Below are 27,069 nucleotides of genomic sequence, written 5' to 3'. Positions count from 1 at the left end.
TATTTATCTTCTCTAAAATGGGTGAAATAAGTATCATTATGATAGATCTGTAGATAAATCATTATATACCCGGAGTAACATCAATGGAATATACCATGTCTATCTTTCTTATGAATAAGGTATGCTCTACAACATTTATCTCCTTGTTAGCCAAAGGCAATGTGTACTGTAAGCTAAATAAAGGGCAGACATTGCCAAGCACTCAATTGTACTGACATAAGCCAGGTCGTAGTCCATGCTTGCAGCTTAAGTCTAACATGCTACAGTTGGCAATCAGCATGACAATTGATATCACTTGACAGGGGCTTGTAACACAAGATTCTGAATGTACTATCAGCCAAATCAAACACAAATTTGAGTGCTGGAGTTCCACTGCAAGGTAAGCTTGTCATGGTACTGCTTCCCAAGTCTCTCTCACTTGAAACCGCTTACAGCTGCTTGCAGCCCTCTCATGTGAGGGCAGTCTGTGCCATTTATATCACAATGTCTTGAGGCGGTCTTGAGCTGCAAGGTAAGTTTGTCATTGCGCTGCTTCCCAAGTCCCTCTCACTGCACAGGATACAGGCAGAAGGATATATCCTTATGGGCTATAGTCCTAAAAGTCTGATACATCTTTAAGTCTAATTATCCTCGCTGGGATATATCTGTTCTGTATAGTTATCGACCAGCCAGCCTACCGAACTTCTCAGAATGGCATATACGGCGCTTGGAGGGGTGGCCGTCCATCCTCCGTGAACATATTCTTTTAATGTTTTGCCCTCAGGAATCTTGCGATCTCTCCAGGTACCATATCACACTAGGTACCATATCACTATGTACTTCTGAGATCAAGAATCACGTCAATTAACCTTCACAATCATGGTACAGGATGCTATTTATTCATCACCTCCCTCGATGTACTCACAAGGGGATACGTCCAAAGAAATCCCCCCATCGACATCGTCAGCGCATGGATCAGCATCCAAGTTCGAGGCCACAAGATGTGGGACTCTCTTCCAATGTTCCGTGAATGCTGCCACTAAACTTCGTCGGATGTGAGCTTGATGGCGAGCATAGGCAATCAAACCTTCCTGATCCTCTGGCTGCCCGTCAGTTTGTAGGGTTGCATGGGAGTCCCAAGAGTCTCCCTGCCACCAAAGAAATATGAGAGTACGTCACATTTCTTCTAATAAAAGCTGGATCTCCTCCGACCATCTATTATGACGTGCTCGGGCTTTACACCACTCGACGCGAAGCGCTACCACTGTAATTCAGTATATGACGACAAAAGAGCGAAATTGACTTACACTCCTGCATTCCCTCGGTGTCATCAGAAGATATTCCTTGAGTCAACCAAATCCACGACATTATAGTCGTGCCTTGCGTCTGTTGACCGAAGTCCCCGATTGGTCTGAGGTGTGCCTTTTTCAAAGGCTGGAGTTTATGCTCCCATCCTATCCGATCAAGGTGATGAGCCAAGGAGATGAGTGCCTCACGAGCACTTGCATATTTGGCATGGCTAAGGGTAAGACGTTCCTCGACCGTATCCAGAGTTTTGCGTGTGCGGGTATTGGGCCCTTGGCCATGTAAATGCTGAACCTTGAATTGATATAGCTGATGGCGAAGTCAGATCTGTGAACGACAGTCGTTCAGAGCGTCATTGGCTTGGGCAAAGCGCAGGGACCATTCCGTTTCAAGAAGCGTCTTGTCGCATGGCACAATATCGCAGACTTCAGAAGGCAGAAGCAACTGGAAGTCTTCTGCCTTTCCTGAAGTGGGATCTGGGACTGGACAGCCGCTATCATCACTACCCACCCCCCGCAGAACAGTGATTTGTAAGCCCAGGAAGCTGGCAACATGATTCTCATGCAGGATATATCCAGGATACATCCGCATGGACAATGGATGATTAGAGAATAGTATGTATCAGACTTTTAGGACTATAGTCCACTTAGGATATATCTATATAGCTGTATGGGCTGCTCACTGGAACCAGCTTACAGCTCCTTGCAGTGCTCTTATATGAGGCTGGTCTACACCATTGATACCACATTGCTCATGTGTAGCAGGGCGCTATCAGACCTGGTCAGAATGTCTTGGGGCGGTCTTGAGCTCCAAGGTAAGTTTGTCATGGTGCTGCTTCCCAGGTCCCTCTCACTGGAACCAGCTTACAGCTCCTTGCAGCGCTCTCATGTGAGGGTGGTCTACATAGTCTTCATAGAGTTGTGCTAGGATGTCTTGCATGGCCGTCTATATTGTCTTCATAGAGTTGCACTAGGATGTCTTGTACTAGGATGTCTTGCATGGCCGTCCATATCGCTAGGATGTTTGTCTTCATAGAGTTGCGCTAGGATGTCTTGCATGGCGAAGATGGCGCAAGTAAGCCGTTCATATTGTCTTCATAGATTTGTGCTAGGATGTCTCAGCCGTCCATATTGTGACGGCGCAAGTGATAATTTGCTACATGTACAAAGAGAAATACAATAATCTATACAAGTAAAAGAGACACAACAAAAAAATGCACGAAGAGAATGTAAGATCACCCACGTGCGAGGCGTTTCTTTGTGGCCCTTTCTGCAGCATCTTTAGCAGGGTGTGCTGCCATGAACTGAGACCACAAGCCATCAGGTGTCCGCCCCGCCTCAATAAATGCAACCCTTGCCAAAGGTCCTGCATGTTTCCAGTGCAAGCGATGATCACTGATAGTCTGTGCACGATAAGAGCCCGTTCAGCAACCAAAATTTGAACGAAATTTGCCAACCCAAAGTATTGGAAGTGTCTGAGATGTAAGCGGAGTCAGAAACCAATCGGTAAGATTGATCGTTATTGATATGTTATCACAGTATAACATGGATCCAGTACTCACTATGCAGCCGCTGTTTGCTGACCCAATACTTGCTAACAGTCTTATTCCACAGGGACCTCTCATTACTGCTCAGCTGCTGCCAGGAGCTCGACAAGCAGATCAGAGTCGCCAGGCGCGAGCCGCAGTCCGCGAACGCATGCTTTGTTACATCGCTCTTCTCGTCAATATACTGCTCGCCGCCATAACACAAGTCTTCCTGCAACAAATCCTGGACGAGCCTGAGCCCTATCACACCTCCGTGCTGACAGGGGAAGAGTGGGTGATAGAGCTGATTGTTGGCCACCCAGAGCGCATTTGCTGCGAACTTGGCGTAAATGCCCACGTCTTTGAGAGTTTGATCAATGACCTTCGAGGCCTTGGCCATACGGATTCACGATACGTCTCGCTAGAGGAGCAACTGGCCATTTTTCTATACACGTGTGTGACAGGATTGACTGTCAGACACGTCGCGGAACGATTTCAGCGATCAAACACTACAATTTCTCGGTACGTTGTATGATCTACTAGTATATTTCACACCTGATACTACTAACTCAACTCTTTTGTAGGTATTTCCGCAAAATGCTAGACATTTTTGCATCCAACCCTTTCTACGCTACGCATGTACACCTTCCTGCTGAAAATGCACCCATCTCACGCACAATTCGCGACAACCTGAAACGTTGGCCATACTTCCGCGATGCTATCTGAGCAATCGATGGAAGTCACATTCACGCATTTCCCCCCTCATCCACCCGCCACCTTTACTATAACCGAAAAGGCTTTGTCTCTCAGAACTGTCTCTTCATATGCAACTTCGACCTCAATTTTACGTTTGCTTTGACTGGGTGGGAGGTGTCTGTTACAGATGCGCGACTTTGGGAGATAGCGCACAACGATGGCTTAAATATCCCCCGGGGGAAATATCTTCTTGCTGACCTTGGGTTCCCATCATGCCGGGAGCTATTAGTTCCTTACCGTGGTGTTCGCTATCATCTGGCCGAGTGGGGTCGCGCCAGCGTCAGGTAAGCTTCTAGCTCATTTTTTCTTTGTTCGGCTCACTCAATACCATTTTGTTTTTAGACCTGAAAACAAGGAAGAATTATTCAACCTTCGTCACGCATCTGCACGTAATGTGGTCGAACGCATTTTCGGTGTCGTGAAGCGACACTTTCGGATCCTTCTAATATCCCCTGAGTACAAAATCGATATTCAAGCCCGCATTCCCACAGCGCTTTGCGCTATTCATAATTACATCCGCGCTCATGACCCAGATGAAGCGCCTCTGCCACAGAGAGCTGTCCTCAATGACAACCCTGCCCATCAAGGACTGGGACAACTTCACAACGTCGATGATCACGCTCCGAACGACAGCGACAATGACAACATAAGCGCAAGTGTATTTCGAGATCGCTTGGCGACGCAGATGTGGGACGACTATCAGAGTATTTTATGCGAGCGAGACTTGTTAGATGTATATCACTTCTTAGATATTGACGAAGACTTGGAGGACGAGGAAGACTTAGATGAGTACTATGGGAGCGATGATGAGAATGATGCATAGATTCGTAGCAAACTTCTACTAGTACATAACAATCAATGGAAGCTATGGACGTGAGAAGATAAGCGATACAAATGAGCAACACAAAAACAAGTGATGTGAAGATGATTCGTGATGATGGCAACATTACAACAGCCCCAAATCCTGCCTGTTTGCCTGCCGGATCATAGATTGCAAGAACCCCAGACGCCTCTCAGGCTGGATGACCAAGTAAGAACTACATATTGTCGGGCTCCTCATGAATAGGTTCATGAGGACAAGTGCGTCATCTTCTGATAAACCCGGTTCATTTTGCATCATGACGAGGGCCCTCGTTCTTTCGTCCGACACCCGAGTCTCATCAGTAGTGGTGGTCAGCGTTGTTGTGAGACTGTCTGTGAGACGGTTTATGGAGCCCTGGAGGTTCATGAACGCAGTGGTGCTGGCAGCCTCCTTGGCAGCCTTCTTGCTTGTGCCTGCATGCGAACTAGAAGCGCCACGTGAGATGCTGCTGGGTGCCGCTGACCACCGCGGCTTTTTTGAAGATGATGCCACCGAAGTTTCGATGGTGGAAGGGGGTGCCGAATGCGAGAGAATCATGTCGGAATGAGAACGTTTTCCTGTGCTAGAGGAAGAAGTGGGGGCAGGGGGGATGATGAATGAACTTCCAGCTACAGGTGGAAGGGCAGACGCGTTCTCATCCCATCTAAAGTCATTGACACCCCCCGTGCTATTGCCAGCCATGTTGCCGACATCACCATACATGCCTGGGGGGGCAGCCATGCTCATCTCGGCAGCCACTGGTACCTGTGCGGCTAATGAAGCCGGGTTATAGGCGGCCGTCCCTTGTGCGCCACTACCGCCTGGTAGAAGGTCTTGCATGGCAGCATAATGTCTCCATCTGCTATTTTTGAATGACTTCATGGTCTTAAGCAGAAGGTGAGCACCAGACCGGAGACCAAAGTGTAGTTCAATTACATACCTTCATTGCTGTTACTGGCGTTGATATACTCGTCCCACATGCTTTCTGCAGCTTCCCCCTGAATATTGGCACCGTTCTCGTTGTCCCAGTGACATCCTGATCGAGACCGGCAATATTTATCGATGGCGCTGTATATCTGTTTCAACTATAATATGTTAGTGATGGTGGCTGAGCAGGTGTGAGACTCAGATGGATGTGACATACTGATGCCCATTTGTTCTTGCAGTGCTCCATTGTCTTCACAGGGCCCTGCTTCCATAGTGAAGCAATATCTTTTGAAGCTGCAAGGAGTGTCGCATCTTTGAAGGTGCTTGATCCTGCGATCTTGGATTTCTGTGTAATGAGATACTCCAGGAAGCGATCGGTCTCCTCTTCAGTCCAATAGGACCTTCTCTTTTGGTGCTTTGTCTTCTGGTTGCACCATCTCTAGAAGTTTAAACTGAGTGCAGATGATGAAAGCAGCGATAGTCGCATAGATGCGCTTTCGCTGCTGAGGATCGACTTGATATCGACTGATAGTGGTCATGGTCGGAGGGAGAGTATTTTCAATCTCCGTCATCAGCTTCTATGGTGCCGCTCCACCATACTGTCACACATTGGCAAATTTCGTTCAAATTTCGGTTGCTGAACGGGCTCTAACGGACCCCAGCCCCAAACACACTAGCAAAGGCCTCTTTCACACTTTGGCCAGATTGCCTTGCATTGTCCATGGCGACAAAGCCTGTGTTGATGTCAACGGCGTAATACCCTCGTGGCCAAGCTAGTGTGGCAGCAACTTCGACCTCAATCGGATGGTCATGTGATAGTCCTGGAGAACTCGAAGAACTCATCTCCCCATCTGTTGTAGAGTCGTTGCTGCTGGCACCAAGAGATAGCTCAGCTTGAATTAAGACCGGATAAATTACAGGCGAAGGAGGCCGTGGAGGTGCAAGTGTAGCTTGCACAGGTCCGCTAACAGCATGACCCTTGGCATCACATCCCCCAATGGCCCAACAGTGTTTTCGGCACATTGCGCTGGTACATAGAGGATGTACATGTGTTGACACACACTGAGACTCAGCGCAAGTCCCAGGCACTGGTAGTACAGGTAACGGAGGTGGCAGCATTACTGGCGGTATCGATGGGTTTGGGGATGATGACGGACTGTGAGAACCCCACTGGAAGTGTGAGCACTTGATGCCATCAGGTCCAATGAACGGACACTGGGGAGTGTAAGCACTGGCGGTCAATGGTCATCAATAACTACACCTACTGATACCATCCAGTGGCCTTGGTTTCCTTTCACATGGGATGTAACGGTTTTCCACTGGAGTTCACCGTGACCAACTGAGCAAAACAGCGTGTAGTCTGGCTTAATAAAAGGCGTGTTTGGTGGTATGTCTGACATGGTGAGACCTGGACATTGTGAGGTAATAATTAAAAGGTACAAAATAGTAGGCTGCAGAATTAATCGTTCAGCCGCTGTGATGAATGACTCAATAAAATGTCTTACCTGTGGTAGTAACGTGAACGACATACCTTACATAAGGCAGATGGATGTTGCGGGGTAAGAGGGAAGAAGGTTCGAGGCACCAGGGTTCAATATTATGTACTACATTTGTGTGTGCATTGTTTACGCTCTGTTTGCATTTTGTTTGGTTGGTCGGACGGGTTGGATGGGCTGGATGTTCAGATGGGCCGGATGTTCCAGGATCGAAATATTCTGATTTCCCAGACGTTCTCGAAGCAGCGAGCTTGCAAGCCGCAGGTTGATTTAGGGCTTTGTAAGTCACGTGTAAATGAACCTGGAAAGTAGCTAGGTCTGTGTGCAACAGCAGAGATCACATTCTTCAAAAAAGATCCTCAGAATTCTCTGCCTTGTTCCCCCACCTAAACATAAATGTAACCAGGCCTGGCGCCTAAAAGCGTCTCCACTTCAGACTCAGATTTGTCCACCACTCGATCTAATACTCTCATCTACCGTTCAACTTGTCTGAGCCCTTTGAACGCGTAAGTGCATATTTTTTAATCTGCATGTTTTGAAAATGTGCCCCCCTCCCCCCATTACTTATGTGTAGGCTATAGCCTAAGATTACTCCCGGTGTGGAAATCCCAGTACTGGGCGTAATCTTCAATCACTCACCCACCTCCCATTCTCAAACCAGTGTATTTTGGTCTGGTCTCATTTATCTTCGCTGTCCTTCTTTCTCCCCACGCCTCGAAACTGATCTTGACACACTCAGAAGGCCTGGCACCTTTTTCTGCCCCTGGCTTCTTCATCTTCCAATCTCCCGAACACCGCCGCCAGACGATATGCAATCAATTAGGCTTCTTTGTTTATCCTGGATCCAGGTTGAATCGACTCGGAAGCCTATCCTCTTCATCACTGTTGTCCCACAGGATTTGATGACGAACAGTTGGTTCCCCAAGCCACGGTGGTCAGTGCCACCACTGTGCTGACATCGGCTGATGTTGATCTGCTGGTGGCGTTGACTGCCATGGTCTGGGAAACCATTACCACGCTAGCATCGTATTAGATGCATTTTCTTTTTTACTTGTAGTAAAATCCAGGTCATGGCCGCTGTTGAGTTGGCTGAACTCAACACCACCCATAGCCAGGATTTTGCTACCATCTGGTGTAGTGGGGGACACCCCGGGTAAGCAGCCATGTAGCACCATAGGTACAGCTTAACGTTTAGCAGCTACTTAGTTTTTATGGAGCTTCGTTGTGGCGTAGGCTCTCATCATTCCAAGTTCTTGCCTCACTTGCCATCTGGACATCGTTAGGTTTGGGCCACTAACGGTAATTACCAACGGGACATAGCTCTATAGAGAGATGTCAGTTTCAAAGCTTGCAAGCAAGGCAAGCACATTCGAGCGCGTCGCTGCTAGGAAGCCTACATAGCTGCCAAGCATGATCACAAATTGATGTGGGGCACATCTGATATCATGCAAGTTGCAATAACTAATTGCTCGGTGCTGTACATGCACCTCTTAAATTCTCTTGACGTGTAGTCAACACACACCACCCTAGCAGCTAACACTACCTTAGAAGACTACCGTCCCACTCATACTCCAGAGTCCAGATACAATATCTCGCATCCCACCTCTCCCAAAGCGCCCCAACCCCCAAGAATATGAACCAGCTTCAACCCCAACCCCAAGGATAAACCAGTGCCCCAACCCCAAGAAAAAACGCCCCAACCAAATCACTTGGCTTTCAACACCTCCCCAAGCTCCCTAACCCTCTTCTCCCACCCATACGACTCTTCAATCCATACCTCTAGCACATGTATCTCTTCGAGGACGCGCGTGAGGTGTTTGGCTCCTTGGTCTTCTGTGTGCAGTGCCATTGGTGCATTTTGCATTGGCGTCGGCGTTGGTGTTGGGTCGCTTTCACTGGCTGCAGTTGATTCACCGTCGCTCTCTCCCCGCCCCACACCCAACCCACTCCCCTTAGCAATCCGGCTAAACGTCCAACTCCCTGTTCCATCCCCCGTAAGCGTCAATATGTGCGTGTGATACCTTGTCAGTGATGGACTGCTGGCATCGACATCAGGATCGGATTCGCGGTCATCATTGGAATTGCAGCTGTCAGCATACCATCACACTAAGGACAGGAAACACCCACCGAAGAGAAACAGTAATAAGCGTAATCCCCAACGCCTTTGCATGTTTGTACATCTGTCCTTCAACGTCGGAGCTTACGGCTGATGTGCATTCCAAGGCCATGTCAGGCGAGGGGAATGGAAGGCAGGGAGGAGAAGTCACCGTCTAGAATCGCAAATTTGGGACGATGATAAAAAAGACGAGCCATCGCCAGCTATTCAAAGGAGATCAGTGCCGTCCCACCTTCCAACACAAGAAAAGAAAAGAAAGGCTGCAAACGAGGAACGAGAACGAGAACTAAGCACGAGAACAACGAAACAACAAAGCTCACCCTCTGCTTCTCCCCCACTCAACACATCCCTCCACTCCTTCACCGTATCCAACCCACCCTCTCTCTCTACCAAATATTCAAGATGAGCCGCACAGAGCAGACCCTCTAGTTCTTCCAGCGCCGCAGTAAGCTCGGACCGGATTGTGAGGTGAACTCAGAAATACCCTGCGGATAAATAACCTGCTCCAGAAGAGACCCCGCAGGGTGATACGAACGCTGCGGGATGACAAACACACCTGGACGACCGTCTACGTCATCTGTAGGACGCATGAGCCCCGATCCCAAGTCCGAGTCTGAGTCAGACCTAAGCCCCGACCCAGACCCAGGCGCCCAAAGCCTCGCCAAAACCCATGCAACAGCCGTCTTACCAACGCCATTAGAACCTGTTATCATAAGGTGCATGCCTGGTTTGAGGGTTAGGGTGAGTGCGCAGACGAGGGTAGTGGTGTTTGGGCCTGAGAGGGTTGAGTCTGGGTTTGGGTTTGTGGGTGCGAGGTCTTGGGTGGGTTTGAAGTCTGAGTCAGGGAGGGCTTTGGTGGTGGAGTTGGGAGGAAGAGTCAACATGAGGCGGTGTAGACGCAATGGGATATTCAGGAACGCATACGTCCACATCTTTGAGGGCGAATGTATCTCCGTCTCCTGGGAGTGCGGGAGGGAGTGGGGGGAGGTTATGGAGAGTCGAGACGAGCGTGTAGAGTCTGTGGGAAGTTGTAATTTAGACGGTAGGGCGGGTGAGTTCGTCGAGTAGGCAAGTCAATTCGGCGATGAGGTCGAGTTGTAGATTAGACCAAAGGGCCAGTAAGGTGCAATTTGGACAACGACTCTGGGTTCAAAATTCCTGGTTCAAACCGCACATGATGACGGCACGTGATAGATTCAGATGGCGCGATAGATAATCGATAGTATGTAATAATGTAGCATATGTATGCGTGTCATATCCATCGCTGCACCCATGGATCTTGAAGCGCAAACGCAACACAATCGACAACACAAAATCATGGTTTTTATCATTACAATTGTGGTCGCTCAAGTCACACATCTATACCATCTTTTATTCTTATCCCGCGCTGAAAGAATTCCTTACCACACATCCATCCTTACCGGCCAAGCATGGGTATATGAACTGATCAGTGGTCACCCAGACAGGATCAGACACAACTTTGGCGTCGACCTTCAAATTTTTGATGAGTTGTTAGCGGTTCTTAACCAACACGGCTTCATCCAGTCCCAGAATGGGGTAACCGTGTCAGAGCAACTCGGTATCTTTTTGTACACCTGTGTTACTGGACTCTCATCTCGCCACGTCGGAGAAAGATTCCAGTGCTCTCCTGACACAGTTACAAGGTAAGTATGCCTACATTTTGATATAACCAATAGTGTGCTGATTTTTGCAGATATTTTAAACACATGCTCATGTTCTTTTCATCGGCTCCCTTCTACACCTTGAACGTCCGCTTCCCGGATCACAACACCCCACTTTCCGCGGCAATTCACACTGACCCACGATTCCGATTCTTCGATCACTGTATCGGTGCTGTTGACGGCACCCATATCCGCATTTTTGCGCCGCTTGAAGACCATGTTGTCCTGCGCAACCGGAAAGGCTTCTTGTCGCAGAACTGCCTGTTTATCTGTGACCTCGACTTTTTTTTCATTTACTTGCTCACAGGGTGGGACGGCTCAGTTGCCGATGCTTCCCTTTGGAACGACGCGTGCTCTCATGATTTGCGCATGCCTGAACACAAGTATCTTCTAGCTGACGCCGGCTTTGGTACGTGCGACGCGCTTCTTGTGCCTTATCGAGGTGTGCGCTACCACCTGAAGGAATGGCGCCAAGCTACAGTGGCTCAAAAAACTGTCCACATGTTTGTGCTATTTTCACTATTTACATTATTGTATATGAATGGACAGGTAGACCAAGGTTATGCTAGTGGGGTACTCTGTAGTACTCCCTTGGGGCGTAAATTTGAGCCCTTGCCCGTGGGAATCCATGGTAATGTCGTGGTGCTATAGGCCTTACAAAATGATGACTCATGCGGACAGTTTTTTGACCCTAGATTAAAATTATATAAATCATTAGTTATGACACCATAAAGTCATGCCACTATTAAATAAATTATGAAGTGGTGTCATTATGACATTATTAAACCTATTGCTAAGTATATAATGAAGTGTGTCCCATATATCATAGTCATAATCACCATGAAAACCATCTCCTCTGCTCAAAGGGTTAATATCCTTTCTCTGTCTACTACTGGCCTCTCCACTCATCAAATAGCCTCTAGAACTAGTGTATGCAAGTCTACTGTAGCTAAGCTCATCAAAGAATGTCACCCAGACAAGGAAAACTCCAGTGGAGGTTGTCCATCCAAACTCACCTCTACTGATAGGAGGGTCATTATCCAACATATCACCACAGGAAAGGCTGATAATGCTGTCCAAGTCACTCATCATATCAATTCCATCATCCCTACTCCAGTTTCTTCACAAACAGTGAGGAATGTCCTTAAGGAAGCCAATCTTAGGGCTGTAATAAAGAAGAAAAAGCCTCTTCTTTCCATCACTCATAGGAAGAGAAGACTAGCCTTTGCCCTAGCCCATCAAAACTGGACTATAGAGGACTCGAAGCGGGTCATATGGTCTGATGAGACTAAAATCAATAGAATTGGGTCAGATGGGAAGGTATATGTGTGGAAAAAGAAGGGGGGCCCTCTTACAGACAGAGAGATTAATGGAACTCTCAAGTTTGGAGGAGGTTCTCTAATGGTATGGGGAATTATGGGGTGGAATAGTGTGGGAATGCTTGCAGAAGTTGAGGGGAGGATGGATGCTGAGCAGTATGTGGACATCCTCAACCACCACTTGCTGCCTACCATGGCAGAATCAGGAATTGATGAAGAAGACATTATTTTACAACAGGATAATGATCCCAAGTATACATGCAGAAGAGCCAGAGAATGGTTTGAAGAGCAAAATATTCACCTCCTTGACTGGCCAGCACAATCCCCTGATGTCAATGTCATTGAACACCTCTGGGGAGTACTCAAGAAGAAGCTTTTAGCCTATGAACACCCTCCTAAAGGAGTGTGGGAGTTATAGGAGAGAGTTACAGTGGAGTGGGGAAAGATTACAGCAGAGGATTGTCAGAAATTGATTGAAAGTATGCCTAGAAGGATAGAGGCAGGAATTAAGGGCAAGGGAGGTCACACAAAATACTAGAACAGCTAATTATCTGTGTAAAATACTTGGGTCAAAAAACTGTCCACATGAGTCATCATTTTTTAAGGCCTATAGCGCCACCACATTACCATGGATTCCCACGGTCAAGGGCTCACATTCATGCCCCAAGGGAGTACTACAGAGTACCCCACTAGCATAACCTTGGTCTACCTGTCCATTCATATACAATAATGTAGATAGTGAAAATAGCACAAACATGCGGACAGTTTTTTGAGCCACTGTAATCTCGCGTGAGTTCATTTTTTCTTAGTCTGTCTGTCTATTAATTTTTTTCTAGGCCTAAAGACCCAAAAGAGTTGTTCAACTTGCAACACGCTGCACTGTGCAACATAATTGAACGGATATTCGGCATTATGAAGCGGCAATGGCGCATTTTAATATGCGCGCCTGAATACTCCATGGATATCCAGTCCCGGATCCCAGCGGCGCTTTGCGCCATTCACAACTTCATGCGAAGAACCAATGGTGATATATTTGATCTTGCCCTCGAGTACGAGCATGATCTTGCAGAGGATGATGGTGTTGGATCTGGGCCTGGCGCACATTCAGAGGGACCGGCAGATGCTGCTGAGTGCAGACGAGCAGATGCTCGTAGGGACAGAATTGCACCAGCAATGTGGACTGATTATCACACAGAACGTGCACGAAGGGGACTCACATTGCCATAGTTGTAGGTAATACATGAATTCTGTACCATGAAATGATCTTACTATGACACAATCATATATTCTTGCGAGTCAACTGATTGCCGTGGTGCACCACCGCAAAGCACTCGCTTCTCTTCCAACCACTCAAGCCTCGTCACCTCATCCAACAAGTAGAAAATGATCGCCTGGTTCTCGTGTTCAGCTAGAAAGTTGGCAATGCCCAAGCGCTCTTTGCTCGTGAGGTTTGTATATTTATTGAGGAGGGAAATGGCGCTCCCAACATGTGTGGAAGGCTGTAGCTGCACTGGCAGCAGCGCTGGGGCTAACACAAGATTCTTCTGCATCTCATGCACTACTTTGACGAGGCTCTTCATCGTTTCAGTACCCTCCTGCTGTGCCAATAGCGTGGCAGATGGTGGCTGACTTCGCTTCTGGGAGCCTGCAACTGACGCAGGAGAAAGCGCACTGTGTTTTCGCTTTCCGCGGCTTATGCTTGTCCATGCCGAGCCACCAGCAGAGGTAGACCCTTCAGTGGAAGGAGTGAGAAAGGTAGATGGAGGAATAGGTGGCTCAAGGTCCGCTGAGGATGGTGGCGGGTACACTGAGGATGGTGGTGGGTACACTGAGGATGGTGGCAGGTCCACTGAGGATGGTGGTGGCCCTGGAAGTGCATTATCTGTGGCTGGGGGGATGGAGGATAGTGTGTTGGCATTGGTGGCGGTGGTAGGTCGGAAGACGTGCGAGCCTTTTGACTTGCTTGGCATCAACTGCTGCATGATCTCGAAGTGGTCGAAGCCCTTCGTCATGAAGGGCTTTGCGTGAGGATGTGACTGAAACCAATGTCAGTAGAGGGGCATGCATGCAGTCTATTGCGATGACTTACCTTTGTAAAGCATGCCCAGACATCATCCTTTCTGTCTGTGATACCCGCTCCGTGCTCATCACTCCAAGTAAAACCCGACGTACACTTGATTTCAACAACACTTTGGTATGCTTTCTTTAACTATAAAAATATATGTCATTGATTTGCTGGCAGCTGAAAGTTCACTGGAAACATACCGCTGTCCATTTATTCTTGCAAACTCCACCACTCTTTTCCGCACCCCTTTGATGTGGGTGTTTTGTCTTTAGGTGCACAGATGCTTGATTGAAGGTGGCCAACTTGAAGCCTCCATCGCCTGATGAAGGAAGGGCCTCCAGAAGGAACTCGAGAAGGCTAGTTTCCTCCGCCTTTGACCACACCGCAGGAGCCTTCCTGATCGTTCCACCAGATGCAGCAGCCGATGTTACATCTATAGTACCTCGAGAACATAAGGAGTGCGAAGATCCGCTGCTTGATTTATCAGACATTGTGGTGATAGAGTATCTTTTGTTTTATTAGATGATTATTAACGCAGTCAGGTCATCACGTGCGGTCATCACGTGCGGTTTGAACCAGGAATTTTGAACCCGGAGTCGTTGTCCAAATTGCACCTAATTCGTTGCCAGAATGAGATACATCGATACAGAGAATATACAAACTACTCACCGCCCAGTCAAACCAGCAACCTCTTGCAAATCTTTATATGCATACATAAGTCTCCCGCCTGCATCTGTGAGTGAGAGGAGAAGGCGGCGGTTGGAGATATATGCTGGGTTTCATCACCATTCAGTTAAAGGTTCTCTGCATAGCGAGTTCAAAGGAGACAAGGACCGAATCATACAACAGAACTCTCAAACAAACGAAGAATCCGAACCCAGAAAACACAAAGATCAAACACGCACTTTCCGTCCTAGCAGCAACCACACGATCCGAATCGCCCTTCTGCTTTCGTCCATCACCACCCCTACCATCTTCCTTACCCTCTCCATCTCCGTCCCCAACACAAGAACGATGACGCTTCCTCGTTATGAGGAGCGGCACAGCTATCAGCCCGTACCCAGCTGCGGACCAGAGATACTTGATCACAAAACCTTCTGTCCATTCATATGCGATGCGGATCTACAGAGGAGGTTAGCTTGGGTGTGAAGGAGGATGAGAGGGGAATGAGGGTATTGGTGATGGAAGTGGAGAAGTGATGTTTGGGTGGATCGAGAATATGATAGGTTGAGATATGGACCGTCGAAGAGGATTTTGATGTAGTTAAATTGAGGACATGGAGGGGCATCGATTACAGGTGGTGGATCAACAAAATAAGGCGCCAATGTAGAACAAAATGCAAAAGAAAAAAACCCACCTTGTATATTGAATTGACATGTTTGATCAACCTCAAATAGGCTCTCGTGAGGATATCCCGCTCGCGTGCGCCGCCGTCGTAGAACCTGTGTTGGCGTCAGTACAAGTTGTTGTAGCAAGCAAGGTGAAGATAGGCACGCAAAGACAAGACTCACGCGACCTCCTCGCTCTCTCTCCCGACGCGTCCAACACCAGCTCTATATTCTCCCTCTAGACGGGCTTCGACAGCTGCAAGACGACCAAAAGCAGGTGTTACAGCATGGAGGATCTGGGTGGAAGTCAGCGTTGATAGCAGGTTGGGGTATAGTCAGGACTGACCTTTGCAGTAACATAGTAATTGATGAAAAGTAGTACGGTGCCTCTGAAGCCATGTTCTTCGTTCATCTCTCCAAACAGACACAGCGTGTCTCTTCTCGTTCTGACTCTCGACAACGCCGTGTACAAATTCTGTCGTTGAATTCATCGACGTAGACATTCGGAGGCGAAAGGAATGCGTGCGCGTTATCCAATATTAACGAACCTCAAAAAACGAAACGAAACGAAACGAAACGAAAAGCGACGTACATCATTCACTGCGGAGACGAGAAACATGTATGACACGACTCTAAACTATCGCCCATTTCTGGTGTGGCAATGAATCCGTCGGTACTATACCGCCAGTAATTTTTTCTGTCGATCTGATATCTGCTTCCATTTTGAATACCAAGGTCCAACAACGCCGTGAAATGCTGTGAACGCATAGCAACACAGCACGCACAACACACAGCATGACGTGTTGGACATCACTGTGCTTCAGCCGGTAATAGATGAATTCGAACGACCGACCGAAGGCGGGAGTCCTTGTACTATTTATGCGGCCAATTGCAAACAGACTTCTTCTGCAAACACCAAATACGCAAAAAAAATACTAGAACCTTGGACAGTCAGATTCACTGGAGGTGATCATCATTGTGCATCATCGTGAACAGACGCAACTCATTTGCTGGCGAGGCGATCTTGAATGGCTAAAACTTATTCAGTCTTGTCGCCAGCAATTGTTTTGCGTCACCACAGCATTGCATCGGTATTGCCAATGTTTGTCTCTAGGAATTTGCCGAATGTCTGATACTTAGGTCCAATCCCTTCTCGCACAACCTCAAGTCTTGCACCCCACTTCGCTCACACTGATACAAATCTTCGACGACTCATAATGAGCGAACACCTTAGGCCGCATCCTCCTCCAGAAGCCCCCAGATCCGGCGAAGCGACTGCTGAGGTTTCAGAGAGCTCGGTATGCGACTTGATGAGTTCAATTTCATGCCTGCCTCTGATGCGTTATTTGTCCAGAGAAAACGGAAAGTTCCGAAAGACTTCACTGATGAACGTCCAGTGCGTAGACGTGAATGCTGAGTTTTCATATATTTCATATATTGTGCAGAAACCCCTCAAGCGGTCCCGTAACCATGACCCTATTGTCGAGAACGTCGTTCATGGAGCTTCGTCGCATCAGAGTATAGAGGTACGCACTCAAACTCATTACAGTAGTCCTTCAGTTTCCTCAGCCGTGCACAGGACACATCACATCTGCGTGTTGCCAAAGACGACCAGCATCCCACTATGTTTGAGAATTCTAGTGGCTCCATGAACCAGGCACCGTCCAGAGAACCTGCTTCACAGGTACTTTTGTCTACTGATTCGCCCTTTTTGTCTTTAACTTTGAGTGATCGCACAGGTTCAGGCTACCCCTTCTGCCCTGCAGGAAGGGACTAGTCACCAAACGGCCGTTTCTGAATTCCAGGATGCCTATGAGGATTTACAACGCCTGAATCTACTCGAGAACCATGCGACATCTATGGCATCCTCCGGCCAAAATGCCCAAGCGGATGTCGATATCGCAGACAATTTCCAGGCCACATATCTCGAACCCCTCAGGATTTTCGACACTGCCATCGAGAAGATCGCGAAGGTATGTGCCGTTCTCATTGATGGGAAGCGAACTAATCAAATTACATAGGTACATCCATACGCAAAGATGGCGCTGGGCGTGCTGTCTGCTGCTTCCAAGGTTTGTGTGGTTTCGCCCTTAGTTTCATCTCCTGGTCGGCAGTCGTTGATGATGCGCAGATTATTCTTGCTCAAGCGGATCGCAACCAATCGCTACATCGTCTTCTCGAGAAATTAGATGAAGTTTACCGCTTCATGACCCAAGACGACTCTCTTGACCAGATCTCATCCATGCACATTATCGTCGGACGGATCGCTCAGCAGACTCAAGAGTGCGCGCGTTTCATCAGGGACTACTCGGAGACCCAGAGCTATTGTGAGGACCTGAATTACTACACTTCGCGCATGGTGGCTAATTGAAGTAATGACAGGGGAGAGACTCAAGAAAAACGTTGTTTCGGAAACGAATGTCATGATTACGCGGTACAGCGACGCTTTGGATGGGCTTATGAAACAATTTCGGGACCAAGCTCTTCGGGACGCAGGCACCTTCGTCCAATGTAGGGGTAAGCATTCGCACGTACTTCCGACTTTACATCCATTCATACGCCTTCAGGCGAAACACTGGATCTCAGCGGTATGACTTACGCAGCGGGCGCGGGACTAGATACCACGAAGCAATGCCTGCCAGGGACGCGCACGGACGTTCTCTCCCAGATCACTGACTGGATCAATGATAGTGGAGCTACTGCTCAGCGTGTGCTGTGGCTGTCTGGCCCTGCCGGCAAGGGCAAATCAGCCATCGCTCACACGATCGCTAATTGGTTCAATGAGATGGGAGGGCTTGGTTCATGTTTCTGCTTCGACCGGCACAGTGCAGCCGAGAAGCGCCATGAGAAGGTTTTCTCCACCATCGCTCCTGACCTGGCGGATCGTGATCCGGAGATGAGACGAGCACTGGCGAATGCAGTCGAGAATGCTAATTCGCTCAAGAATACAACGGATATCGTCCAGCAGTGGCGCAAACTTCTCATGGAACCACTGGGGAAGCTCTCCGGGTCAAGTGTGGGACCTGTCTTGATCATGATTGAAGCGCTGGACGAGAGCGGCGGGCCCGAGACGCGGCTCAACCTTCTGCGCATACTTGCCGGTAAACTTAAGCAGCAGGGTTTTCCCGACATCACTGAACTCCCACCCAACGTTCGGATTCTCGTCACCTCTCGTCCGCTTCACGATATCGAGAAAGCGTTTGGCGGTGCTCAGCATATTCTACGGTTATCCATGGACGATATTCCACCACAGGTCACGGAGCACGACATCCGAATTTACGTATCTGAACAGCTGAACGAACTGTCGGTTTTTGGGGACAAAGAGTTTAAAAGCCTCGCTACTCGAGCCGACGGACTTTTTGAGTGGGTGCGTATTGTCTGCGAATACATTAAGGAGGATCTTCCTGGAGTAAACCCAATCTCTCGCTTCAACACTGTCATGAACCGCGATCCTGGGAAGTGGGCAGACCAGTTGTATGATATATATCGGTTTATTTTGACAGAAACCATACCGAGGCATAAATATAGCGATGTCGAGTACCAGCAAGCTCTAGCGCAATTTCGTTCTGTGATGGGACAAATACTTGTCTCAGCCGAACCCCTCCCCTTAGATGCCCTCAATGCCATGCGGATGCACTTTCCAGACCAAAGAGAGCGCTATAAAGTGGAGAACGTGGTCAAACATCTGGGATCCCTCCTGAGCGGCACCGCTAATTCATGTACTCCAATCCGACCCCTTCACGCATCTTTTCAAGATTTTCTGACAGACAGATCATCCAGCGAAGAATTTTTCGTCGAGGTGTCGAAGATGCAACATCGGGACCTCGCCTTTGCGTCACTTCAAGCGATGGAACATGGCCTTCGCTTCAATATATGCGATTTCAAGTCTTCATACCTCCTTAATCGCGAAGACACTGGGCTGCCCCAACGAGTCGAATCATGCATCCTCCCACATCTGTCCTATTCCTGTCGATTTTGGACTACACACGTACAAGCCGTGGATTTCGACACGGAGCTTGGAAAGGAAATAAAATCATTCTTGAACCACGAGCGATTGCTCTTCTGGATCGAAGTACTCGCCCTTCTGAACACACTGAATTGTGCAGTTTACGCACAGTCGCTGATTTCCCAGTGGCTGAAGGTGAGCACAAAGTTCTGGAGCAGTGTCAGATGAAGCGCTTACGCACAGCCACAGGGCCACTCTGGATACGAAGATGTGTTGTCCGCTGCAATGGACGTGCAGAGATTTATTCAAGTGTTTGGCGGCATGATTTTGGACAGCACACCGCATCTGTATGTATCAGCGCTGCCATTCTCGCCGGTCAACTCCACCATGGCCACCAAATTTACGGCAAGGTTTCCAAATAATCTTCGTGCAACATGTGGTTACGATTTGAACTGGACGGCTATGCAGACCGTGATCAGTGGTCACACTTCTTGGGTTAATTCAGTCTCGTTCTCGCCGGATGGCGCTCGCATTGTGTCTGGTTCGCAGGATCACACTGTCCGGCTGTGGGATGCAACCACGGGACAGCCATTGGGCGAGCCCTTGCGGGGGCACACTTCTCCGGTTAATTCAGTCTCGTTCTCGCCGGATGGCACTCGCATTGTGTCTAGTTCTTCGGATCGCACTGTCCGGCTGTGGGATGCAGCAACAGGGCAGCCATTGGCCGAGCCATTGCGGGGGCACACTTCTTCGGTTTATTCAGTCTCGTTCTCGCCGGATGGCACTCGCATTGTGTCTAGTTCGCAGGATCACACTGTCCGGCTGTGGGATGCAGCAACAGGGCAGCCATTGGCCGAGCCCTTGCGGGGGCACACAGATGATGTTAATTCAGTCTCGTTCTCGGCGGATGGCACTCGCATTGTGTCTGGTTCTTGGGATTGCACTGTCCGGCTGTGGGATGCAGCAACAGGGCAGCCATTGGCCGAGCCATTGCGGAAGCACAAGTCTCCGGTTAATTCAGTCTCGTTCTCGCCGGATGGCACTCGCATTGTGTCTGGTTCTTGGGATTGCACTGTCCGGCTGTGGGATGCAGCAACAGGGCAGCCATTGGGCGAGCCCTTGCGGGGGCACACTTCTTCTGTTAATTCGGTCTCGTTCTCGCCGGATGGCACTCGCATTGTGTCTGGTTCGGACGATCACACTGTCTGGCTGTGGGATGCAGCGACAGGGCAGCCATTGGCCGAGCCCTTGCGGGGGCACACTTCTCCGGTTTCTTCAGTCTCGTTCTCGGCGGATGGCACTCGCATTGTGTCTGGTTCGCAGGATCACACTGTCCGGCTGTGGGATGCAGCAACAGGGCAGCCATTGGCCGAGTCCTTGCGGGGGCACACAGATTGGGTTTTTTCAGTCTCGTTCTCGCCGGATGGCACTCGCATTGTGTCTGGTTCGGACGATCACACTGTTCGGCTGTGGGATGCAGAAACAGGGCAGACATTGGCCAAGCCCTTGCGGGGGCACACTTCTCCGGTTTCTTCAGTCTCGTTCTCGCCGGATGGCACTCGCATTGTGTCTGGTTCGCAGGATCACACTGTCCGGCTGTGGGATGCAACAACAGGGCAGCCATTGGGCGAGCCCTTGCGGGGGCACACAGATTGGGTTAATTCAGTCTCGTTCTCGCCGGATGGCACTCGCATTGTGTCTGGTTCTTCGGATCGCACTGTCCGGCTGTGGAATGCAGCAACAGGACAGCCATTGGGCGAGCCCTTGCGGGGGCACACAGATTGGGTTTTTTCAGTCTCGTTCTCGCTGGATGGCACTCGCATTGTGTCTGGTTCGCAGGATCACACTGTCCGGCTGTGGGATGCAGCGACAGGGCAGCCATTGGCCGAGCCCTTGCGGGGGCACACTTTTTCGGTTTATTCAGTCTCGTTCTCGCCGGATGGCACTCGCATTGTGTCCGGTTCGCAGGATCACACTGTCCGGCTGTGGGATGCAGCAACAGGGCAGCCATTGGCCGAGCCCTTGCGGGGGCACACAGATTCGGTTCGTTCAGTCTCGTTCTCGGCGGATGGCACTCGCATTGTGTCTGGTTCTTCGGATTGCACTGTCCGGCTGTGGGATGCAGCAACAGGGCAGCCATTGGGCGAGCCCTTGCGGGGGCACACTTCTTGGGTTAATTCAGTCTCATTCTCGCCGGATGGCACTCGCGTCATGTCTGGTTCAGAGGATCGCACTATTCGGGTGTGGCATGTCGTGGCTCCTCAGACCTCCTCATTCCCTCTAGATAGAATTTGCACCCCGCCTTGCACACAACAGAGCTCTATCAGGTCAAACCATACTTGGGGAAATCATTCCATTTGCTTCTCATCCAACTTGAACCATGCACTTCACAACCCTGCTGAGATACTCAAGGGCACCTCTCATCATCATTCCACGTCAACCCCTTTCGTGCTGGGACGTGATGGCTGGATAGTAGGCCCTAATTGTTGGCTCCTTTTCTGGGTACCTCCCGCTTCCAGAGAGCCGTTTTATAATCCTTGGACCTCATTGGTGATCCCGCGAGGAGGTATAGAGCTTGATTTGTCCCGCATGGCACATGGGAGTCACTGGTCTAATTGCTACGATCCGTGAGTATCTAGCTGCTCTACTGTCCCTCGCAGCTACTAAATCAATGTCTAGCCCTACTTTATTATAGTAGTTTGTTCGCATAGATGTTAGATCGACATACGTGAGGCATATCATCGAGTTCATTTGGTGCCGATCTTAGCCACTAAAAGCTGTCACCGAGACGCCCCGGTGTATTGTAGGTGATCAAATTAGTTACTCTTCGTTACAGGTGCTTCGTTGTCCTTATGTATCTCCCGCCTGCGGCGCTGCGTCCTGTGTATGTGTATGAACATATTTCCCTTTCTTGTTTGACGTGTCTATCCTTTAAGCTTTAATAAGTATAGCGCCATCTAAAGTGGCAAAGCCCGATACTTTCCTCGCCGAATGCCGGACTTGTTTGGGAAGTCCTAGAATTATCCGTATCCCTCGACTAGGGAATATGATACATTTCATTATCCAACCCTTCATGCTTTGACCCCCACGACTCACAATAACTGTAATTTGTTTTTTCAACGTTCGCGCAAACAATCTCGATTCGAAGTTGTGAATTGAGTGTTGACCACGGATAGAACTACGTCGTCTGTATTTCTTTCATTCATGTTTGTCCTGAAACTACTGATACATACAGTTCTTCATACAGCGCACCATTCCAGTCAATTCAATCTTACGCTTGAGACGTCCTTCATTATTTAATCCTCCCTCTTTCTCTTTTTCAACTGGACCCCCGCCATGGCATCTGATGCACGCGATTTAGAGGATGACATGTTCGTGCCACAATCAAAACCATTGGGTCATGAACTGATTGGCTCTACCTCCAAGTTAGATGGATCCATTACGCGAATTGTATGCGCGTTTAGCTGATAAACCTTGAATAATAGTTAATGTTATCTTCTTCTAGTGATATATTGATTCTTACCCGGCACTCCTTCCAATTAAAAGTGTGCAAAGTGGCTCTGATCATGACCAGTGTTCCACGTTTGAGACTAGAGTACCATTCCTGAGGCGCAATCAGGTCGTTATCGACATTCCTGATATCCAGTTGACGCAGTTTGGCATTGACATGCTGAAATAAGTCTCCCCCATAATCCGGGAGGATGGTAGGCTCATGGAATGTGTTTGTTGTGATTGCAGCTTCGCTGGGGTTTCCTTTGGGCTCTACATCATTAGATGATGTTCCTCCGGCAGTCTTGCCCTCTGCACTTTCATCGTTTTTGGTGAGTACTTTCTTTTGCACCCTCGCGCGCTTGCCTTGCATGGCTTGCTGTGCTGCTCTTGGTACCTTGGAAATCGTTAGCAGGACATGCCTGCTCATGGTGTGATTCTGATGGAATATAACTGCTCCGTGTTGACTATGATGTACTCCGGCAAACCTGATTGGTCGGTTCCCACATGCGCAGTCCATTCCTTTATGTTGATGTCTTTGTTCTTTCTCTTTAGCTCTTCGATGTTGCTTTGGATGATGTCGTCCAGAGTAGCGATCTGGTTGCTGAACATGACATACATCATTTCAGTAGCCTGTGTCGGTTGTCCCAACGTGAGAACACCTTTCACTCGAGTTTTGTCATCTATCACGTTTGGCTTGATTAGTTTGGTAAGTGTCAATGCAGTATATTGTTCATCATCACTCACAGTGTCTGCTGTTCCGATGTAATGATTGCCTATAGCACTCAGCTTGGTGCCACACGGACAGGGCAGTATCTCGCCTACGAGCACAGTTTCATATTCCGATCTGTTGTCTTTGCATTTGTATGCAAAGTTACCCGTCTGGACATTGCTGTCTCTCACGAAGTCATCTTTATAGGTAGCTTCTCCTAATGACATGCCTTTTGGGAGCGCGATCAGCTGTCGAACAATATTGTCGTAAAGTCCACCTTCGATCTGATTATCGTAATGTTGCGGGTCAACGTCCATTATGGTGATGTGGTTGAAGTACTTTGTCAGTGTGTCATTTGTGGATTGTAGTCGACAAGGTGAGCCCCTTTTTTTTGTATTTCTTGCATGCTTATGTGTGCTTGGGATCCACATAGAGGGGTGTTATGTTTTGTCAGCTGAGCTCATATATTATTCATCGGATCTCTGACTCAACCCCTTATAGATCATCACCCTATCAATTTCATCGTTCAACGTTGGCGCACAATATCATTTGGCCGTACATCTTACTCCTGTTCACCTGTTCATTTTATCATGTCTCTCAACAAACACATTACTGCATGCTTTTGCTCTTGGGGCCATCTTTCAGGCTATATTCAAGTCCCTATTAGGGATACTGTCAGTGGAGAATTTGACATCATTTTCATTGGGAGATACCTCGGCAGTCGCGCTGACGTCGGTCAATGCACAGTGTTCGTATCGAGCAGCAATATAGACTGTGATCGATTAGAATTTCTTGTTTTTTTTTTGATCAGAACCTTCATGGTAACGGTACCCTGTGTTCCCCCTATCTTGTTTTCAAGATTGTCGAAGGTTGTCGTGCCGATAATCTAAGAAGGTCAGATTATGTGGCAGTCATAATGGCTATCGACGAGTGCAGTTTTCTTTTTTGCTTCATGCATCCATTGCTAATAACATTTGCTAGGGTTTTGCGTGTCGTCCCTCCCAGTGACACTGCCCTTGCAAGCGCTGCAAATAATGGAATCACCCAGTCTTGAGGATTTACTTCAAATTCTTCCTAACTTTCGCAGTGTTTTTGCTGTTCATTTTTGTCTATCGACATTTCCAAGTCACAATTTATATGTTATTCTCAACTCGTTCACTATTTTCTGTTTCGTTCGAAAATACATAATTGTTTGTGGTTCTCTCCATCAATCATAGCACTCCTCTTTCTGTACATCACATGCATTGTTATCCACTCTAACTATTAATGAATCAGTTACTTGTTTCAATCAAATGTGAATACACTGCTCACGTTCATCAGGTGGCGAAAATGAATGAAGGAGACCCGGATACGTTCTTGTTCACGCACTGGTCCCCTCCCAGACACCATATGATGGCACCAGTGTCAATGTAGCTTGCGCTATGTGAACTGGTACCAAGTGTTTCAGCACGCCTGAATACCCAAGCCAGTCTGCCTTTGTCATTGGTGCTTCGTGTCATGTGCGGACAATAATATGTTTTGACGCAGTGTGAATCATGTTGCGAGAGTTCCGTGATTTCTGAGTATAAGGTAAACCCTCTTCTGATGTATTTGGCGAGGCTTATGATGGTGGCCAGGTTAGTCCCATTTTGTTTGTATATTCTGGGATGTACCAATCCAGACATATCGAGTGTCCATGCCGGGTAGGCACAGACAACAGCCTCTGCAGATATGAAGTTCATAATGACCGTACTGTGGAATTGGAAGATAGGGGCGACAGCAGATGCCATGTTGGTGACAATGATGTCAACATTGTGTCCGTCTTTGTGCATTCAGATGAGTTTGGCTATGCCAGTGTTGTTGTATGGCCCAGCTGGTGGACGATGCAAGTCTCTAACAACTTGATATCCTTCTTCCTCCGTAAAGAAGTTGACCAAGCACTCGAACACCGGCAGAGTAGTGTAGACATCCAAATCATTGATTTTGACTGCACCTTGTCTGGCTTGAATAATGTTGAGAGTGGAAGAACCTGATACCACAGTGCCTGTGCACTGCAATAACCCAATGAAGTCTTCAATTTTGTTGATAAAACAGGCAAATATAATTCGCCTCTACCTTTGAATGTATTTTTCAACTCCTGCATGAAACACAGGGGTTGTGTCGGCCAACAGTAGTAGTTCAGTGAGGTCCAAAGAGTCCATTACATTTTTGCTGAGCTCCCTACCCAAGGTAATGAGATGCGCTGCATCTGACATGGTGGTTGAGATGGTGTGTAATGAGCTCTCGCTTCAATTGTTAGGGGCCATTGTGTGACCTACCTCATTCAATTGAAAAAATGATGTAGATTGAATTGAGCTCCAATCTTCATCATCAGCTTATCAACCAAATTTACATACCGAGATTTTGTTCAACCAGCATATCATGAACACATTACTGTACGAATATATGAGAGGTGAAGGAAGGTTTTGAAATGATATATATTAATCTTGTTTTCTTTTACACAGATTCCACCGCTACCTTCGCTCCCTGTAGTGCTCTCATACAAAAGGCACTAAGAGGTGAATGCTTAAGCATATATTTAAATTTCAAAGTATGATTAATCTCACCTTAACACGATGTCGGGGATTAGTCTGATGTCTCCAGGATTGATATCCATGACATCCATGGGATTGTCAACGCGTGTCTTGATCACCAAAACATTACCGTATGGCATAAAGACGTTTCCATAACCTGCAATACCACTCCCTAGGCATGATAACAAGTAATTTTTCTTGCTCTCTCGGTGATTCTCAATGCAAACGACCAGCCTGAACGGCAACAGTGTTTGGTTTGATGGGTGAGTGGAGAATGTGTCCCTTAACATGTTAGGATGGATCACCACGGCATCTCATCCGAATTTGTTAACCCATGGGTGTGTGTAGAGGTGATCTGTCGTCGCCAATTCATGGACACCAATCATCAGAGGCACGGGCACTAAGAATGGCTGCCCGCAACTGGTTGCATATAGAATTCCTCGGCGTCCTCCTCCGATCAACTATTGTAAGTAGCAAAGTTTAATATAAATATATTTGCTCAAGGATCAACACTCACTGGATTACTCACTAAACTAATTTTTGTGCGCAAAATGTCTTCCCAGTCTGACGGACTGTGCTTGGGAAGCTTCGCATGGTACAGCCGAAAAGTGCACTGTACATTGTGACAGCTTTGGCCTAAGCGCCAGTAGTGGTGTTTTCCGTGCATATGCCAGCAAGGGCTATGCGTACAATTAGCACCTCCATGGGTCATATTCATCCAGTCAATGAGGAGGACTTGTTTTGTGTCATTGATGCTGCGCCAAAGTGTTAGACAGTCGCGACCACATTCATCGTCCCATCCAGCCGTGGTATGCATGTATAGCATACCCATATCAGCATATTGTTGCTTCCTCGCTACTGTTAAGCCTTTGAGTTTGTTATTAAATCCTGGGATTACAATTTGGTCTAATGTGAGGTGTGGATGAGTGCAGAAGACGCCTCCCATGGTTGCAAACAACATCTCTGCAGTGCATCTTCCTGCTAAAACCACTGTCAAAATTGTGTCGTTGGTGCTCTCAGTCAGACTGATA

The 27,069-nt window shown here is 48.1% G+C and overlaps 8 protein-coding genes across 8 annotated transcripts; 1 reads left to right on the top strand and 7 right to left on the bottom strand.

The window, feature by feature from the left end:
• Positions 1-1,154: 1,154 nt before the first annotated feature.
• EDB91DRAFT_1086447 (uncharacterized protein) lies at positions 1,155-1,875 on the bottom strand (the record flags this gene model as incomplete). Its single annotated transcript, XM_041316050.1, has 3 exons — positions 1,155-1,243; positions 1,287-1,593; positions 1,795-1,875. The coding sequence occupies 3 exons, from the start codon at positions 1,873-1,875 to the stop codon at positions 1,155-1,157; spliced, it is 477 nt and encodes a 158-aa protein (XP_041171776.1).
• Positions 1,876-5,981: 4,106 nt separating this feature from the next.
• Positions 5,982-6,886, bottom strand: EDB91DRAFT_1316090 (uncharacterized protein; the record flags this gene model as incomplete). Its single annotated transcript, XM_041325183.1, has 3 exons — positions 6,839-6,886; positions 6,599-6,784; positions 5,982-6,548 (listed from the first exon to the last, which is right to left on the bottom strand). Exons 1-3 carry the CDS (start codon positions 6,860-6,862, stop codon positions 5,982-5,984), a joined length of 777 nt encoding a protein of 258 aa, XP_041171775.1. The 5' UTR covers positions 6,863-6,886.
• A 1,648-nt stretch (positions 6,887-8,534) lies between these two features.
• EDB91DRAFT_1253927 (uncharacterized protein) lies at positions 8,535-9,057 on the bottom strand (the record flags this gene model as incomplete). Its single annotated transcript, XM_041323723.1, has 2 exons — positions 8,535-8,916; positions 8,957-9,057. 2 exons carry the CDS (start codon positions 9,055-9,057, stop codon positions 8,535-8,537), a joined length of 483 nt encoding a protein of 160 aa, XP_041171774.1.
• Positions 9,058-9,345: 288 nt separating this feature from the next.
• EDB91DRAFT_1164153 (uncharacterized protein) lies at positions 9,346-9,764 on the bottom strand. Its single transcript, XM_041319921.1, has 2 exons — positions 9,502-9,764; positions 9,346-9,430 (listed from the first exon to the last, which is right to left on the bottom strand). The coding sequence occupies exons 1-2, from the start codon at positions 9,665-9,667 to the stop codon at positions 9,420-9,422; spliced, it is 177 nt and encodes a 58-aa protein (XP_041171773.1). The 5' UTR covers positions 9,668-9,764; the 3' UTR covers positions 9,346-9,419.
• Positions 9,765-14,570: 4,806 nt separating this feature from the next.
• On the bottom strand, positions 14,571-15,751 carry EDB91DRAFT_1253923 (ABC transporter transmembrane region 2-domain-containing protein; the record flags this gene model as incomplete). The annotated part of the gene is made up of 6 exons (XM_041323722.1): positions 14,571-14,625; positions 14,681-14,783; positions 14,917-15,133; positions 15,369-15,453; positions 15,523-15,635; positions 15,686-15,751. 6 exons carry the CDS (start codon positions 15,749-15,751, stop codon positions 14,571-14,573), a joined length of 639 nt encoding a protein of 212 aa, XP_041171772.1.
• Positions 15,752-16,416: 665 nt separating this feature from the next.
• Positions 16,417-17,570, top strand: EDB91DRAFT_1164139 (uncharacterized protein). The gene is made up of 6 exons (XM_041319920.1): positions 16,417-16,637; positions 16,694-16,735; positions 16,785-16,865; positions 16,955-17,023; positions 17,079-17,312; positions 17,361-17,570. The coding sequence occupies exons 1-6, from the start codon at positions 16,557-16,559 to the stop codon at positions 17,526-17,528; spliced, it is 675 nt and encodes a 224-aa protein (XP_041171771.1). The 5' UTR covers positions 16,417-16,556; the 3' UTR covers positions 17,529-17,570.
• Positions 17,571-22,286: 4,716 nt separating this feature from the next.
• Positions 22,287-23,935, bottom strand: EDB91DRAFT_1208287 (uncharacterized protein). The gene is made up of 4 exons (XM_041320733.1): positions 23,522-23,935; positions 23,229-23,470; positions 22,809-23,199; positions 22,287-22,758 (listed from the first exon to the last, which is right to left on the bottom strand). Exons 1-4 carry the CDS (start codon positions 23,915-23,917, stop codon positions 22,684-22,686), a joined length of 1,104 nt encoding a protein of 367 aa, XP_041171770.1. The 5' UTR covers positions 23,918-23,935; the 3' UTR covers positions 22,287-22,683.
• Positions 23,936-24,802: 867 nt separating this feature from the next.
• EDB91DRAFT_1061160 (uncharacterized protein) lies at positions 24,803-25,297 on the bottom strand (the record flags this gene model as incomplete). Its single annotated transcript, XM_041314411.1, has 1 exon — positions 24,803-25,297. One exon carries the CDS (start codon positions 25,295-25,297, stop codon positions 24,803-24,805), a length of 495 nt encoding a protein of 164 aa, XP_041171769.1.
• Between the last annotated feature and the right edge of the window lie 1,772 nt (positions 25,298-27,069).

The sequence above is a fragment of the Suillus paluster genome (genome assembly GCF_016628075.1).
Source record: "Suillus paluster strain FC165 chromosome Unknown EDB91scaffold_95, whole genome shotgun sequence".
NCBI lineage: Eukaryota > Fungi > Basidiomycota > Agaricomycetes > Boletales > Suillaceae > Suillus > Suillus paluster.
The sequence above is the reverse complement of the archived record's forward strand: the minus strand, read 5'-3'. Positions and strand labels throughout refer to the sequence as shown.